Raw genomic sequence first — 17,905 nt, forward strand, 5'->3', positions numbered from 1 at the left:
TCTAGGTCTTGGTTCTTTCCCTTGCCTAGGACCACCCAGGACGTTGAAGTATAGGTGTAGGAGAAGGGTCTTCTTCTGCAGGGCCGCATGCTCAGCTCGAAGCCTACAGCGGTTCTTGTCCAGCTGCCCAGAGCACCACATCTGATGACACCTCTGGTTTGGGAAGGATGGGAACCTAACAGACTAGAGTTTGGGGCAAAACCCAGTTAGCCTCAGGTGACAGAAATGGTGGAAGCTTCTAGCCTTAATATTAAACCTTCCTTCCTTCACGTTAGTAGCCCATTTTACCCCTGTGGGCTTAGTGCTTTGTGAAGTGTGCTTTTTCTAAGCCCAGAGCAGCCAGTCCAGCACTAGGCTGATACTGCTGCACTTGTCAGAGGGTCATACTTTAATGATAACGTTGCTGGCAGTTAAAATCGAAGACAGGGAATTAGTCAAAAAGAGTGTTTGGATGTTGAAGTTATTTTTGTAGGGCTTTGAAAACATTATTTCGTCATGCAGTGTGTTGACCTTTCAATAAAATCTTTATTAAATCCACCTATTCCTTGCTTTTTTCTGTCTGTTTGCCCTTGCCACGTGTTCTCTCCTGGATTATCGTTCATTAGCTTCTCCAAAGAGATTAGCGGCTCCTTAAAACGGGATCATGTGTGTTCTGTGTGAAAGCCGAGCTGGCGAGCAGAGAAGCCACAGGATCCCCATAGAAATTCGAAGACAATTTTGATACTCTAGTCCACTCAAAAATCTGCTGATACTGTAATGTTTTTTCCCTTGCCAGGACCCTCCTTGCCTGGTGTCATTTCTTGAGCTCTCCTGGGAAGAGATTAGTCTAAAACAACAAAGTAGCCAGATGTCTGGTTCTGAGAGAGTCCCAGAGGCCAGGGTATGGTAGGCAACAGCAATCACTTGGGGCCGAAGATCAAAGGTACCTGAGAATTACTTATGGGCACATACTATGTGTTGTTCCCATTATTAACAGTCTGAGAAAATTTGTATCCCTAATTAACCCTTTTGTTGGTTAAATTTTCTTGCCAGTGCAGTCCTGCCTGTAATAACTATTTGCTCTTTTTGGTACCGTTACGTAAGTAGCTGTTAATTTAAAAACTAAACAAAAAATTGCAGTACTGTCAAAGTAGCAGATTTGTGTAACTCATTCAGATCCTCATTGTCATTTGTAAATAGCAGAAGTTAGCATGAGTTCTTTTTGTTTAGTGTGCCATTCTCAGGGCTGGTGTTATTCCTATGCAGGATTGTGTCAGTTAGGATAGTTAACTTGTCAGGATAGTGGGTTAGATCATTGCCTCCTAATCTAAAATGAATTCAGATCTACTCCCAGAGGCAGGATGTCTGCACATCACCGCTTTTTGCCATATCGATATTTCTAATGAAATGCTGAATAATATTGTTTAGTGATCAACATGTTTCTGTTATGTAGTCTAAAATAACGACTAAGATTGTAAGTATTTGAATTCTTGTAATGCTTTTAGGGTGGGTGGCTCTTGGAGAGAGAAAAAAAAATCTGATGTCAGCTTTCTGTGTTGTTTTTTTTTTTTATTCTCCAGATGAAAATATCAAGGTTATGAGTGGAATGGCTATTCTGCTAAGTGAAAACATTGCTTGTCATTGTAGAATTGTAGAGTTAGAACAATTTTTCTTAGTTTTAGAATAATAAACTGTAGTTATCAGATATGACCTATTGTCTGTGCTATGACTGCTACAATTTCACTGTCTCTAGTGTAATGTTCATGTGTGGTAAATACTGTGTGTATGTGTTTGAGTGGGAGGGTGTGAATTTCTAGTCATACTAAATATGTGTTTGCAATTTATTACCCTTGTTACATATGTTTAACAGATTTTTGAGTGATTAGTGAGAAGATCCCTGGAGTGATTTAAAAGACTGAATTTACTTACTTGTTTCAGTCTTAACAGTTTCTCTTCAAAACATGCTACTCAAGCAAGAACCCCCCAAAAAGCTGACTTGACTGGAAGTGCATTGAGTTTTTACATTTTTACCTTTGGGACAGGTATGTCTGTCTCTCTTCCAACATGGCCACAACTGCTGATTTGTTGACCCCCTGCTCCTGCTCAGTTGCATACCTTATCAGTATTGCTCTACACCCAAAGCAGTGTTTAAAAATAACTAACTAAATAAAAATCTGGTGCCTAAAGAAATGGCAGAGCAACATTTTCTAGTGATGCAGGTATATTTAGCCCTTCAAGCCCTATGGCTGTCAGCAGGTGTAGTTGATCATCTTATTAATATTTTGAGCCTCATTAAAATCTTGGTAGGATAGAGAACAGGTATTGTGCTTCTCAGAGATGTGAGGGAAGGGAGAGAATTAGAAGCACTACTATCTCCCTCTTTCTTTTTTCAAGTCCAAAGCTGGACTTGAGAAAAAAAACAGGCTTTAGAGCAATTCAGATGCATGAGTAGACTGAGGAATAGGTGTAAATGCCCTATATAAGCTCAGTAAATTTGTGTATAGTTAAGGTGTTACACTGTATTCTGAATACTGCTTGCTTCTGAGCACTTCCATTACAGAAGAGTCTTTATGAATCTGAAATAACTTTCAGAAAGGAAAAACATAGGAATGAAATAGTCTGCCCCCTACAAATCTGTGAGAACAGTTGATGAGCAGTTGGGGGCCAGGGAGGTATTTGTTCTGCTGGCAGTTATATACGGAAGAAAACATCTGTCTATTGCATTGATGTCATCCTCTCGGGTATGTAAGAATATAACCATAGAACAGTGTTATTGAAGAGCAGGGACTGTACCAAGAACTCAGTGAGTGAGTCTTGCAAATGGAAAGAAGAAAATTGTGAGTGAATACAAGTGTAAATTGTGAAGGAAACTAAAATACATCATCAGTGTGGACCCAATAGTTTGTCGCTGGAAGGAAATATGGTCTTTATAGGGATGTTGACATAGGAATTATGTTTTAGAAAATATGTATACATTTTCCTCCATGCAGCAACTTTTATATTTAGTAATTTCAGGAGTATTCACTGTTGTAAACACCCCATCATAGCCTGAGCACATCCTCTGTTAGAAGCTTAGGTCACAGTTTTCCTTTTATTATATCTCAGCTATTGCAACATTCTGACCCTGGGCTGTGTAAAACCAGCTACAAAAATCTCCTACTAAATTCATTGAGACACAAGCCTGATCTGTACAGACCAAGAAATCAATGGAAAATCTGTATTTCCATTCACAAATGTATTTCCATTTACATGTTCCATTCACAGCAAGTGAAAAATGAGGAATGGAAATAACACTACAGCTTTCTGTTGTGGTTGGTGGCAATGCATCTGTAAGCACAAAACATTTACCATGAACAGCAGAAGGTTCTCGAGGACTTGATTATGCTTAGATTCTTGCTAGACAACTCCTGCTGTTGAATTTCTGGTTTTCTGGCATGTCTTGTGCAACTTACCTTTACTTCAGTTTGTGGAGGTTTTGACCTATAGCTTGGAGAAAGGAGAAAGTTAATTAGAACAAACCTCAAGAAAACGGAGTGTTAGGAAGGGATTTTTCTTCTAATCTCTTGTAATTAAAAATTGATCCATTCCTTTTCCTGGTTTACAGCTAACCAAAGTCATGTATATCTAGCGATGTTGAAAGAGAAAGCCTGTAGTCAGTGTTCCAATTGACTTGGATGATGTTCACTCTGACATCGCCAACATGATGGCAGTTGGTTTGTGAGGCAAAGGAGAGGGTTTGAAGGATCATGAGATAGTTGAGAAAGCTTTTTCTCTAAATTGCAGACCCTAAAAGTCTAAATCAAGTCATAGTAGGTGTACGAGCTGGTGGCTGTATAAGAAAAAACCCTTGACTATATTAACATACTTTGCAGCCCCCTGGCTTATCCTGGTGTTTTGTCCATGACCCTTGTGCCCAAGAATGAATTCAATGCAGAGGGCTGGTTTTGAGCACTCCTCTCCCCGGTTCAGAGCGGTGCTGCTGCTAACAAGGTGCTGTGACTGTGCTGACAGACGTGGACGGCCGTGCTCTGAAAATGAGCTGCTTGTAAAGCAACATTTTTTTTTGTTGTTGACGTGTAGTTTTTATTACCGTTGTGGAGTAGAGGAGTAGTAGTAGGCAGAACTTCTATAGTGTCTGCTTTCTAAAATATTTAAATTACGTTGTTAGTATCATTTTATACGGTCTTTCTTTGACAGAGTATTGTGACATGAATTACTATCTATTAGACTTCTTTGCACTGATAATATAACAATGAAACAATTAAAATACAAATTTGCTTCTGATTACCTCCTTCTTCGAGAGGGCTAGATAAATGAAAATTAATGAGGTTAGGGAAATTTTGCTTCACAAGTGATCAAGTAAATCTGGGTCTGCACAGTCTGCAAAACATGATTTTAATAAGACTGTGTTACATTTCTGTTGTGTCTTCTGTCATTATGGGGAATTAGGGCACGTGTGTTTTTAAACAAAATTAGAAGTTGTTTTAGAGCCAAGGTCTTTTTTCCTTGTATTCTTTGAGATCATCTCCTACAACGTGAACTAAGTAGTATCTTTTACTGGTGTGTGTGTTTATTTTTCTTCTAATTAAGAAGAAATGAAGAAGAAATTAAGAAAAGCTAATCAGCTAAGTAAGTACCCGAGGTCTGCTCTGTTTAAGCAGCACACATGTTGTAAGTACAATGGCATGGGACAGGACAGCACTGAAACACGCGGCGCAATGGATTTACACCTTCCCTGTATGCAAGGGACTTGGCAGCATCAGGCACACAGGTGAGCTCCCAGCATGGCAGCATGCTGCCCCTGGTCCTCAGAGGGATCGGGGCACGAAGCTGTGGCTGTGCCCCACCATACAGCAGCAGCCCCCCACCCACCACCTCTTTCCCCACCCTGATGCTCAGGCCTGGGCTGAGGCTCTTGTGGGGGCCCGGCTGCAGCCCGCCCGAGGGCTGGGCCCATAGAGTAACGCCGCAGCCCCGTTGCCCACTGCTGCGAGGGGCGGCTCGGCTCTGGCAGCACAGTTACACACGGCGATTGAAAGGGCAAAGGGCTTGGCAGCAAAAAGAGCGGCCCTGCGCAGACGGCAGGGGGGGAGGCCGCAGGAGGGGCTCTCTCTAGGTGTGGGTATGGAGTTTGTTAGGAAACCAGTAATATAAATCCGCTAATTGAATTGTTATTTACAAGTCCCATTTTCTGATTTGTTTCTCTGTGCATTACCTCCCCCCCCAGTGCTGATGTACACTGAGTGCGAAGTGCTTACCAAAGCAGGCACTTAGGTTGATTTATGTTAAGCCAAGGTGCTATAATACACTGGTACCAGTGTACAATGCTGACAATGGTGTATTTTTCAGGACTTTGATTACTGTTTCATGCTCTGCTGCTATATAGCTACACTATGGCTTATAGCACTGATATGATTCTTTTATATATTATAGATAAGTATATCACTCTGAATTTTGTTGATACTTCCACAGGAGGAGGAGATACACAGATTATAGAAATATATTTGTTGTGGTGTTAGAGCAAATTGAACTTTAAATCGACTGGCTGGTGACTATATTGTGATGTTTTTCTGACTTTTTTTTACAATAGACTTGACTAAACAGCAACTCAGGTTTAGAATGAATGTATGTAGCAGAGAAGAGAATGTTTTGTAAACAGCTTTTTTGCTTCCCCCTTTGATGGTATCACTGGTATGCAGAGGCTTTCTCTACCTTTTATCAGGCTTCTATTAGTGGCAAAACATCACTCAAAATACTAGCCAGACATGATTTCTAACATCCTTATTTGTCTGTTTCACCCAAAATGTGCTTATCACAGACAGCTCAAAGAAACAGTAACCTAAATGAAACTTTTTGAAGTGAGAGCTGTATTTATGAAAAGCAATTATCACGCCAGATACCAAGTTGTTAAGTGCTTATCTTTAGTTGGTCTTTGGTGTTTGTGTAAGATGTAATTTTGAATTGCTTGTGGAGTACAAGGTGACTTTTTCTGCTGCTTATGCTTGTTTGTGCATCCTAATTTTGTTCCTCAGTTTTGTGTTCACATGTGGTGACATTGTGCATTGCTGGTAAGGCGGTATGCCTGTCTTGGAACCAGGATCTCCTGCAGTACAGAAAAGTGAGCAGTTCTTCCACTTCTGACCTGGCTGTACTGTTCGCACAACACTGTCCATTTATGTATCATAGAGCATCTTACATTACTTAAGTGCTCTAAGGTGGAGAACATTCTGAATCTAGATTGCTTCTGCAAACTTATTAGGTCTACCTGGGTAGCTAATGTTATGTTCTGGGCTTAAATGGTGTGACAACACAATTTCGTTTCCATGCCTTTTGCCTCATTCAGTGCCTGTGATGAGCGACTGTCGCAGAATAGGTTGTAGCAGTGCCTGTGTTCTCCTGGAGCCTTTGCACTGAACACAAAATTATTGATTACTTCTTTTATTGAGTTCTCCTTGGAGTTCCCTGTGGGCAATTCAAAATGTATTGGCCTCGTCTCTACAGTTTCTTAGTAAGGTGAGAATATAGTTTTAAGCACAAAATACTAGAAAAAAGACACATTATAAACTAAGTGTTTTCCAGTTAGATTTCTTTTCCATAATTGTGTTTTTGTTTTTCTTTTACATTGTACATGCAATTCATTATTTAGTAACTGCTTTAGAAATACAGAATTTGGGCTACAAACCATGTTTAGTAGGAAATAGTTGGGGACTTTTTTTTTCCCCTTCTCTTGTGTGTGTGCAATTCAGACTGTTTAGAAGTGTTTCCACTTTCTTTCAGGAAAATCTGTATGTAAATATTTTGTTTCAGGTCAGATTAACCTGGGTGAATCTTGCAGCTTTGCAAACAAGGTTGAAGTCTTCCACGTTTTTCACTGTAATTTAGGTGCTTCATGCCTTCATTTCTCTTGATAAGCTGATCTGCCTGGCTTTACCTTCTCAGTGCCTCATAAGAATTTGGTAACAGTGCTGCACCCTGGGAGATGTGGACCAGCTGAAAAGCTTTGTGCAGAGACTAATAGGGGTAGAGGCCATCTTCTGTTAGGTGCCTGAGCAATTCAGCAGGAAGCAGCAAAATACCAAGATGAAATGGTTAAGTTGTTTTGGTGTTTATTTTCTTTTTTCTTTTTCTCCAAATACTGTATGGGAAGTTGTGATTCTAGGGAAGAGAACTTGGGATTAAAGCAAATGTTCAAATACTGGAATCTCCCTGATGGTGGATATTCCAGTTTTCAGCCAGCTCTGGGTGTAAATGGAGAGTGTAGAAGCTCAGTGAATGCAGCCTCTAAGAGCATGGTTAATGCACATGGCAGGTTTGTGATCTCTTGCAGTAAAACAAGCTTGTGCATTTCTTAGACTAGCACTTGGCACAGCTCTTGGTGAGCCTCTGCTCTCTGCAGAATGTGAATGGGATTCTGTACATGAAACACTCAGATGTTTTCACCTTTTCTTCAGAGAAGTAGCATTTTTAAAGTATTTTGTCCCATTAGAGAATAAAGTAAATTACTTCAAGGAAATAATAAAAATGTCTTTAATTTAGCTGAGTCACTACATATCTTTTATTTATATGTACACAAATTATATATAAAATAAAAATTCCTACATTATATATGTAGGAATGAAAATTTCAAAGAACAGATCTGGTGTTTTTGTAGTTCATGATGTACTGCTACTGCTAGCCGGGTAGTTGTGAAATCAGGTCCGTGACCTAGACTTGACTGAGACTTGAGTGCTTATCCTTTAACTTCAGGGAAGACCAGCTGCCCTGGTCCTTTGGGTTAGAGGATATAGCAGGTCCCATGGAAAATGGGGCCATCTCACTGATTAGAATTGAAAGGTGGTTTGGGTGTGCTTCCAAAGGAAGGTAGTGGTAAGTAGCGATAATGTAGTTAGCTTTTTTCTCTGAAAGCAAATTTGGAGCTTCGGTTAGTACTGATACACTGCCGAACTCCTGGGACAAATTTTTGAGATAAGTAGCTTCTAAAGATGCACAGTTGCACACTTTTCCCCTCTTTTTTCCCTTCTGTGTGTGTGTATGTGTATAACTATTTCTAGTTAGACTTATGTGAATTGTGAATTTAAATTACAGGGGTGTCTGAACACTGCTTAGAAGACTGCTGTTGCACACGTAAAGATGGTTTCTTTTACCTGCAGGTAGTGGTTACAGTGCTAGTCTCTTCCTTATAGTATACTACTTTTCTTTCCTATCCCTTTGCATTTCTGCCACAATGTTGTAGCATGCAGAGCTTTGACTGGCCTCATGAGAGGGGAATTTCCTGTGCCATACAGTACCGGTTTGCAGGAAAGCCAAACGTTGTGCTATGGTTAAATAAAGAAAGAAGCTGTATTTCTTTGTGATATAACCAGACATTTGTTGATGAGATGAAAATCTCTGCATCTTGTAACTGTGACCTGTGACACATTCCGATATAAGCTCCGGAGGTGGAGGTTCGTGGATCTGTGCAGTGGGCCACGTTACACAGTGCACCTCCTTTAGATTAATGCTTTATTTCCTGGCTCCTGGCATTGCACGAGTAATGGTGAAGCTGTTCCCAGTGGCAGTAGTGACGAGGACTTTAATAACAATGCTATTCTGGGCTGGTTTGGATGGCGCTGCAGTTGAAATGTCTGGTTCTGCTACCAACTGCCCAGAAAGCAATATGACAGTGGGATATTTATAGAAAGATGCTGGTGCAGGCACAGCCTTACAGTTAATGCAAAGGGCACCTTTTAAAAAGTGGCCTTGTGCTTTCATTTCACTTCAGCAGGGAAGTAATACTCTTTGGAGTTGTGGGATGCATTGTTTAACTAGACCTCTAATCATGTTATGGATGATGTGTCTCCAGGAGAATCAGGGGACAAGACCTTTAAGTGTTTTTATCACAGCTTAAGATCTCAGAAAATGTGAACTTAAATAAAAGTATGTTTGGGAGGTTGTTATTGCTCTGTATCCTTTTGAGGATACCTTCTACAGTAATTTTTTTTTTTTTTTTTAGAGAAAGTCACTTACAGTTATGAAATGTTTGACCAGAAGAGAGGATCAAGTTGGCAGAGTTACTCGTATACCATAGTTTAGCTGAGCCTCCTTTATTAAATCATTGTTCAGCAGTCCATTTTTGCTGGTACAAGAGCTAGTGTCTTCACTGCTAAGGTAGTAAGCCTCAAGTCACTAACAAATACAAGATGTGAAAAAAGTTTGTGTAGGTTTCATACCAAAGTGTCAGTGACTGCTTATGTTCTATGTTTTTTACCCTCTAATTGTGTAGCACAGCCTGGTTCACATTCAGATGTCAGGTGTATGGCTGCTAATGCTCATACTTCACAGTACGTGGGTAGGAGGGAGAAGTTACATTTTGTGTCCTGATGTCTAGGAGAACTATGGAAATGGGCTTTCCATTTGGCCAAAAATTCATACAGCAGGTTTGGCTATATGACTGTCACAACAGGCCTTGGTGAAGTTTGTGGAGGAGGAAGTCAGATGCTAGAACAAGGAGTTTGCAGATAGTTAGGCACGTATATGTTCAGTGTGAGAAAGCATGTGTTGTTATGAGGCTGTCAGCTTTAAATCACTTGTTTGAATGTTTACACTGGCGCTGGACAGTAAATCTAGTATTTGCAGTTAAAATTCTCAAGTACAGGAGAAAAAAACACCCTGCCTCTGTTTATTCGTATTGGTAGCCAAAAAACCACTGTAGATGTTCAGGTTGCTTCCCCAGTGGGGTGCGTGGTGTAGGACCCACTGCTGGAAGGCACTCTATCTTATGAGTACTGTTTTGTGGTTTGTGCTGCAGCTGGTGAGAGGGCAGCAGACTTAGAAGGTTAAGCTACAGCTTTAGGGGTGCTGCTGGACTTGGAGTATGGCTGGTAAAGGACTCTGACACAAGGATGAAGTGAGAGCTGTGGTGGCCGCCTCCGCTGACAGCCCTTCTAGTTGCCAAAAGGCCACAGTCGCTAGAAAGAAGAAATCTCTGTTCTCCTTAACCTCATGAGGGCATAGACATGAGGTTGTAGAAGGGCTCTGTTGGCTACATTTATGTTTCTGGATAGAGCCTGGATAAGCCTTTTTTCCTGGTAAGTCATGTGGGTAGCATATTGGTTTTGCATGCTATGCAGCCATGCAAGCATCTGATACGGATGGGTCTGTGGTATTTAGGATAAAGCAACGAAACTGCAGGACAAAGCAGCTCAGCGTTGTACAGCAGGTAGCATGTGTTGGTCAGGTGGTGTGCACTTCGTGTCTCATGAAGCATCTTGTCTGTACCTGAGGAGACCGTGTCTTGGTCCTTTCATTTGGGAGATGGGCATTCTGGCTCATGACAGAGGTTCTGCCCTCCTGGCTTTGTTCACGTGTCCTTTCTCGTGCTGATTCTGAAGGCTTTCACGTTCGTTCTGCTTTGTTTCCAACCCTTGCTCAGCATGGATTTCCTGTTGCTACTCTATAGATGATAAGTATCAATGGAAATTTGCAGACTGACACACAAATGTTCTGAAAGTTTGAATGCTCAGTGTTTGCTATTTGAATTGTTAACAAATGTTAACACACTCTGGTTTTATTCTCTCTTTAGTGTAAGTACTGTACTGGTTTTTAGTCTTCATCTCCTATTGCCTCTGTACAATAAATAGCAGGCTGACCCTCCAGCACTCCCTTGAGTCCTGCATGTTGTTCAAAGAAGAGGTTACCGTTTGTTGATGTAAGGAAATAGCAGGACAGTTTTCTTTCGTTCTCTCAGTATCGCTGAAACTATCGGTGAACGGAGAAATCCTTCAGTGGAGCAGCAAATACACTAAACAAGTGAGTCTAAAAGGCCTGCCTTCTGACACCCTTTTGATGGATGGTTTTGTATTTGTAAATATTATTACCAGCAGGCTGTGATGGTTATGAGGAACTACAAAAATGGGGGAGTGAAAGGCTGGTTTTCAACAGAGAGAACTTGGCTAGGAGTAGGCAGCAGGCAATAATTTGCTGCCAGCAGAGTCCCCAGCTCGTTTCCGTGTGCTGCTTGTGGCAGAGCACTGAGCCTGGCTGAAGCAGCACAAACTCATATTCAGGTGGTGGCAACCTCTGCCAGCGCAGAACAGATCTGTAGTGTGCACAGCCTCATAGCCTTGGCTCAATGATGTGTTCGGGAGGCATCATTCTCTGGATGATATTCCCCTGCTAAAATGCAAGCAGAGTGTTGGTTATTCTTTTTTCATATTCTAGAGCCCTTTCAACATTGTTTCCTTAAAACTGATGGTTACTGAACATTATTGAAATAAAGAAATGTTTTCATATTGTCAGCACAGCTCTAAAGGCAGGTTGGGGATGAGGTGGTAACTTTTTCACAGGGAACAGATGTGTTGGACCACAGGAAACACGGCAGTGGATAAAAACATAATCCCCTCCATATCTTGGTGGGCATTTTTGTTATTTGGTTGGTTGTTTTGGGGGTGGGGGGATTGTGCATCTTTTTGTTTTTTTTTTTAAGAGAATAAGATTATGTGTGCAGTTCCACTTCTCCACTGAAAAATGCAAGTAATTCAGTACTTTTAGGATGCTTTTCGAACATTGGATCATATTTTTATAAGATTGGATGAAAAATTTAGTTATTATCAGTGCCTGCAGGTTTTTTCTTTTTTTTTTTCTTCCCCTCCATGAAATACCACTGCCTATCATGTATATAAACACCTAGGGCCAAACTCATGTGTAAGATGCATACTATGGCTTCTATTGAATTCAATATGGAGTGTATATACACCTCCAGGGCCAAAGCCAGGCTCTATTTGTTTCTCGAAGGTTATGCTGGAGTGTTAAAAAGGCATGTGCCTTGCCTTTGAGTGGGCAACTGTGCAGCCAGAGATTTTGCCGAACAGTTAACACTACCTCTTTTATTTTTGCTGTGCTGTAGCAGGATTTTATATGCATTTTAACAGTTATTTAAGAGTCCCCACATGCTTAGAAAAGAATCTGAATATATGTGCCTTTTTTAAAGCTGCATCATAACTAGGTTATTCCATCAATACAGCAGAGTGACTGGGAGCTGCAGTTGGAACAATATGTAAAAATACAGCTTGTAAAAGATTTCCTTTATTAACTGTCATCATCCACAGAATATATGTTCAAATAAACGTTGTGTAATAACTAAATTTGAGATTAATAGGCCCCTTAAGAAACAGCGAAGTCATTCAGGATAGTCAGTGAAAAATAGCCTGTAAGACTGTAACATGCACATATTGTCCTGCTTACATGCTCTCTCTGGTGTCATTGCCATTTATCAATGTCGGCAAGCTCTGTTCTCATTAAAACACTCTTGCACAAAAGCAACTTAATTTTCTTAAGAGAAGAGGACACCTGATTCAATTTAGTGCTCAAAACCAGGAACTTGAATATATATATTTTTTTCCCGTCTGAGCTCAGATGAATACTTATGAACAGCAACACAGATTAAACCTTATTAGGTATATTTATATTCTGTTTGCAGTAACAGTGCTGTGGCAAATAGCTTTCTACAGAGCTGTAACATCTTATTAATGGAAACAGCAGTTAAGACATGAGCTGCAGTAACACTCACATGAGATTTTATTTTTAAATAGGAGATGGAAGGAGTTGTTTAAAGGGACTCTGCCGACTCATTCAAGCTACTTCTGACGTCCTGGCTTCTTCCTCCACCTTCTCGAACTACACTGATCTCTTTGGGTAGATAAAATTTCCTTTTCTGTCCTGTTTGGTCAAGCCATTTCCATTACTTTCTTCAGCCTTTTTTTTTTCTTCTCTGACAAATAGGAGGCATGGATCTATTAAGTTTTTCATTAATAACACGGACACTATAATATGTTATACTACCACATCATGCTCTCTGTGTAATCCTGCAGTAGTACCACTGGAGTTCTTACCTTTCCTTCTCCAAATCTTTTCTACACTTCTAGGTTTTTTGCTCTCCTGCATTGTGCCATGCATGTTAACATGGATATTAACCTTATGTTTGGTACTTGAGCTGTATTTCCCACTAGTGTATGTCTGAAAATAAGGTTTTAGCTGCAGGTAATTGCAGGCCTACACAGAGTAGCTTCGTACAATGGCCAGACTGCTTCCTACTGAGATGCTTTGGGGCGTTTTAGTTTCCTTACTTTGCATCTTCAGCCTTGGCCCTTTCCACGAAGAGGGGACGGCTCATGGCCACGCAGGTCGTGGTGCATGGCACGTGCTCTGCATCCTCTCTGGGGTGCCTGGGAGACACAGTTCCTGTGTAAGCTTCGGAGCAGCACAGTTGGGAAGGTTACTCAAAGGCTGCCAAATGACACTCAAGATTCGAATGTTTAAATGAGTTATTTTTATTTTTTTTAAAAATATAATTAAAAGTGAAAAAGCCTTTTTTTTTTTATATGGCCCACATGTAAAGCTATGGGCAGCGTTGTTTGCCTGTGACACTGCAGTAAAAAGAAACTGTAGTTATGGTTGAGCTGTGCACAGCCATTTCATTTGAATCTTGACAAGAATGATAAAATGCCTTTTTTTTTTTTGACCCAGGCATTCCAAATGTTGCCAGTATATCTTTTCCTCTCCTTTAGTGTAGTTCTGCTGCATTATTAGGGAAAGATATAGAGTCTAATTAATTCCAGGGTAGTTTGATACCAAAATAAAAGGAAATGGAACAGAGTTTAGAACGTATTCAGTATTTAATTCTATCAAAACCTTGGCATGCTTGTTTGATTTGCCACTTGAATCACATGTGCTTGAATGCTGCATGTACTTGCTGTGGTGTTTGGACACCCACCTGTGGGGGACTGCTCAGCCCCTTGGCTATGGCTTTGCTTTTTCCTTTTGTCTGTTTGTTGTTGTTTGTTTGTTTTTTAACAACTTTTGTAGCTGTGAGGATTGTCTTGGATCTTGTTGCTATCGCTGTTACAGATCTTAGCAGTGTTTTCTGTATATATATTCCAGGATAAGGTGGGAGATGAAGGGGTGAAGGTTTGCACTATTCTCAGGTATGGGAAGAAGAAAGTTTCTGCCAAATACTGCCAAGTAGGTTTCCTTCAGAGGTGGGCTAGTTCCTTCTCGCTTGAAAGTGCTCCTGGCCAGCCGATCCTCCCTGGTAATGCAGACCAGTAGGAGAACTCCCTCAAGCTTAGTGCCATAATGAGTTGACTGAAATTGTACCTGTTTAATATTAAGTGAATTTGTTGTTTAGCAGCACTAAGGCTTACTATTTCAAACTCAAGTGGAGATGTACATGCTCTTCAGTACTAGTCCTGTTAAGAGTACTGACAGTGACTTTCAGTCTTTGTTGTCTCCGAGTTGATATAAGTTTGAATAAGTGGTCTGGTTATTACCACTGCCGCTTTAGAACGCGGTCTAACCTTGCACTTCGATACATGGCAATGCATTTACCTCTTGAAAGGATCTTACCATTATTTTAGAGAGAACTCTCCCCTCCCATTAATGGTAAGTGCAATGTATGGTTTGCAAACACCTGCAAATCTGAACTTGGAATATTATAAGGACATCTAAATGTTTTCGTGTTGTGTTGCTTCAATTAAGTTGACTGCAGATAGTCTGATAACTGTAATAGCACAAAAGGAGCAAACACTAAAAAAAGTTGTACAATAATAATGACTAATAAATGTTTCAAATAGAAAATGAAGAGACTATTTGTATCATGTGTCAGCACTAATGTTTGTTGGTACTGTGCCTCTGAGGATCTCAGAGTGCTTTTTAAGCAATGAATTAATTTTGACAATACCCTGTGAGGTATGTAGGCAATATTATCCCTCTTGATAGAAGGGACTTGGAAGCACAAAAGTGTTTAAATTCTACAGGGTCATGCTACTAGGTGTGTTTAATTATAAACTGGAGCAGTTGATTTAGTTTACTACCAGTTTGTTTAATGCTAAACCAGAACCACAAATATAAACCTCGTTTTTGTGGGTGTGAGAAAAATTACTTCTAAGTTTATTTTGCAGGAAAAAAGGTTTATAAAGAAAACTGCAAATGTGGTCGCTGGCATGTGTAAGTCCTCAGTCCCTGAGGTGAATCATCTGAATGACAACATATAGCTTAATTTGTGGTCTTCCTGATTTTTTTTTTTCCTCTTTTTGACTGTAATGAGTGTTTAATCCTCTGCCATGGACAATTCCTGACACTTTGGAGAAAGGGAGTTAAAAATTGCAAACTAATGTACCCCTGGACCAGTCGTGAATTACGACTTTTGCATGTGACTGGCTAAATACCTGAAGCATAACGTGTCTAAGATGGTCTTAGTACTTGTTAAATGCTTGAGAATAATAAAGCAGAAATCCTTCTGGTGAGTCAGGAAGGAAGGAAGTAACGAAGTTGGTTTATGGTCAAAATATATACCACCAGAACCATCTGGTGTCTCTTTGGCACCTTTCTGGGTACAGAATTTTTCCTGGCAGTAGAATTCCAGCATAATTTAAGCTTAAAAAAAAAAAAGTAATAATCGCGTCTGTAGATGACTGTCAGATCAGGAGTGGCAGCCAGTAGTGTGGCTAATGATAGATGCGCAGGGTCTTGCTGAGTGCATCGGTTCTTGCCAGCTAATGCTCTGTTCTTTGTGCGTTGTAGAAGTGCGCGGCAAAAAGGTTCAGGGCTGCCGGAGTTGGTTCTCTTGTGTCAGGAGATGCGCTTCAGCAGAGTCGGGCCCTGATCCAGCTTCTGATAGGGCTGGAGGCTTTTGAGATATAGAGTTAAGTTGAGCGTGTTAGGGAGGGAAGGACTACTATTTTTGGCCTCGGTCCATAGAGAGGACTTGACCAGCTTTCTTGAAGGGGAGGAGGAGTACAATTCTTTGCAGTAGATGGAAACGTAGCTGTCACTCTGCACACAAAGTCTGTGTGGGGAGGTGGGGACCCTTATGTTTCCTCCCAGCCTTCTGCTGCAGAAGTGGAGCCCAGATGCTTATATCTTTCAGATCTAACAGCTGATTTACAAAGTTTTATACAGCAAAGACTGTTCTGCAAATAAGAGGTCCTGAAGTGTGTTTAAAAACAAAAGTCTGGATTCACCTTCATGGAGTCGGAGGCAGGATGTTACAAAAGGCAGCTTTCTGCATCTTTGTCTGCTCGAAGTGATCAAATGCAATCAGTCTGTGTAAAAGAATGGCATGGGGCCAACAAATACCAAAGAGACCCCATAAACCTAGGTTGTTTTTTTTAACATAGCAATAATAGGAACTGCAAGAGGGATATATTAACAAAAGGTACCTGTAAGGACAACTCCTGATCTCCTGTACTGGAAATGATCACGTGCAGTGGGGTTGTGTGCGTGGGTGTAATGTGTCTCTCTTTTGCCACATAAAAGTATGAGTTGTACAGCTTCAAATACAAGGTGAAAATCTTGGTTTAATTCACACTTGTTGAAGAACCATTTTAAGTAATACTCTTGCTTTCAGCTGTGATCTCTGGCAAGAGAAGCTGTTTGGACTTGTGCCTCTTTTTTATGTTCAAAAAAGGAATGCTGATGAGGAAGAGGTGTTAAAATATGTTACTGTAGTTTACAACTGTCAACTATAATGTTTTATTTAGCTGTATCTATTCAGATGCTCCCTCCGCAACACGGAGTGCCATATGCCATTGTCCCTGTTAGTAGGCAAGTCAGCAAAGGTTTCCCAGTCTGCATTTGTTTTTGTATTTGGGCCACTGAGGAGCTGCAGTCCAGTGCCATCTTTTATTGATAGGGCCGGCAGAGGAGGAATCTAATGAAATTATCAAAGCTTTGAATTAATTATGAACTTGAATAAGAAAGCTAAGCTCTCTAGAGCCAAGGATCTCATTACCCATTCATTTTCATTGCATCCTCTTATGGAGCAGAAGGCAGGTTCAGCTACAGCTCCTACCCTGAATTTGGACTTTATTCAAACTTGCTAAACTCTCTAGCATCCACTTGTTATTAATCTGTGACTGAAAGTGTCCAGGGTGATTAATTTGACTCTGCTCTAAATCTTCATGTAAATGGTAGGTTTCCCTCCTCCCTTGCCTCTTACCTTTGCTGTGTGGCTTTTCATCATCAGACTGGCGGCCATACAAGAGTTTCTGTTCTTTCTTGGTAATTGGGGGAAGCTTTTAAAGACTCAAGTTTTAACTTTCTGGAATTTATTGAGTTAATGTTAAGAAATAATACTACTACCTTACATTTCCTGGATATTTAGGTAAGCACAAAGGTTTCAAAAGTCGTTATCAAAATTGTTTATTTTCCTATTTAATAAGACCATAAGAGTAAGAAGTAATGATTAGACATTTTGGCCTTAGAAATGTGGGGTGTTTGTGGTGGTTGTTTTTGTTTGTTTGTGTTTTGTTTGTTGTTGTTATTCCTGTTTGGAATTTGTTGTTCAAACTACAGAAACTTCTGTTAATACTTTACTATGATACTTTATTATGATGAACAATTAGCTTGTTTACCTAATTAATATTCCATTTTAAAAATTGTTGAAAGTCTGCGAAAATGCAGTGTTTTAGTTAAATCAGATTATATATATATATAAAAATATATTATAAATATATAATATTATATATATAAAAAATATATATATTTAATAGGTCAATGTGCCAAAACATTCTGGGCAAATTAAAACAAAATCAGCGAGATTAAGCTTCTGTGTGATATTCCTAGTTCTTGTGGATATTCCTCATAAGTTTACCGGCAAGGATTTTCTTCTCCTCCTGCTTTTGTCTGTTTCAGCACATTATTTATGAATGCACAGACTAGAACCTATCAGTCTTCATAAGTTACAGGCCACTGGCAATATTTTAAGCAGTGGCTAACTGCCTAATGGTCTCTGTGTATGTGTTTATTTGGAGAATCTAATAGCTTGTTGGGTGGGGGAATAACATTTTATTCTTGTACTGTAGTTATTTTACCATTGGTGATATTTATTTTTTCTCTCTTCAGGCAGCTGCTATATTTAATTCTGCTTTTGGAAGTTTTTTGGTGAGTA

At 40.1% G+C, this 17,905-nt stretch overlaps 1 protein-coding gene across 20 annotated transcripts in view; it reads left to right on the plus strand.

The window, feature by feature from the left end:
* Positions 1–17,905, plus strand: part of SLC10A7 (solute carrier family 10 member 7) — a 180,673-nt gene that overhangs the window by 31,233 nt on the left and 131,535 nt on the right. For 14 of the 20 annotated variants that reach the window (XM_083834711.1, XM_083834710.1, XM_083834708.1 and 11 more), the window contains one exon: positions 17,860–17,898. The exons of 2 other annotated variants lie outside the window; for them this stretch is intronic. Coding sequence is in view for 11 of the 18 variants with exons in the window: in XM_083834722.1 (XP_083690848.1) it covers positions 17,860–17,898 (39 nt within the window). In the remaining 7 variants the exon portion in view is untranslated. 4 more of the 20 variants (XM_083834714.1, XM_083834705.1, XM_083834715.1 and 1 more) reach the window with 3 other exon arrangements.

Source organism: Anser anser, assembly GCF_964211835.1.
Source record: "Anser anser genome assembly, chromosome: 4".
In the NCBI taxonomy this organism is placed as follows: Eukaryota; Metazoa; Chordata; class Aves; order Anseriformes; family Anatidae; genus Anser; species Anser anser.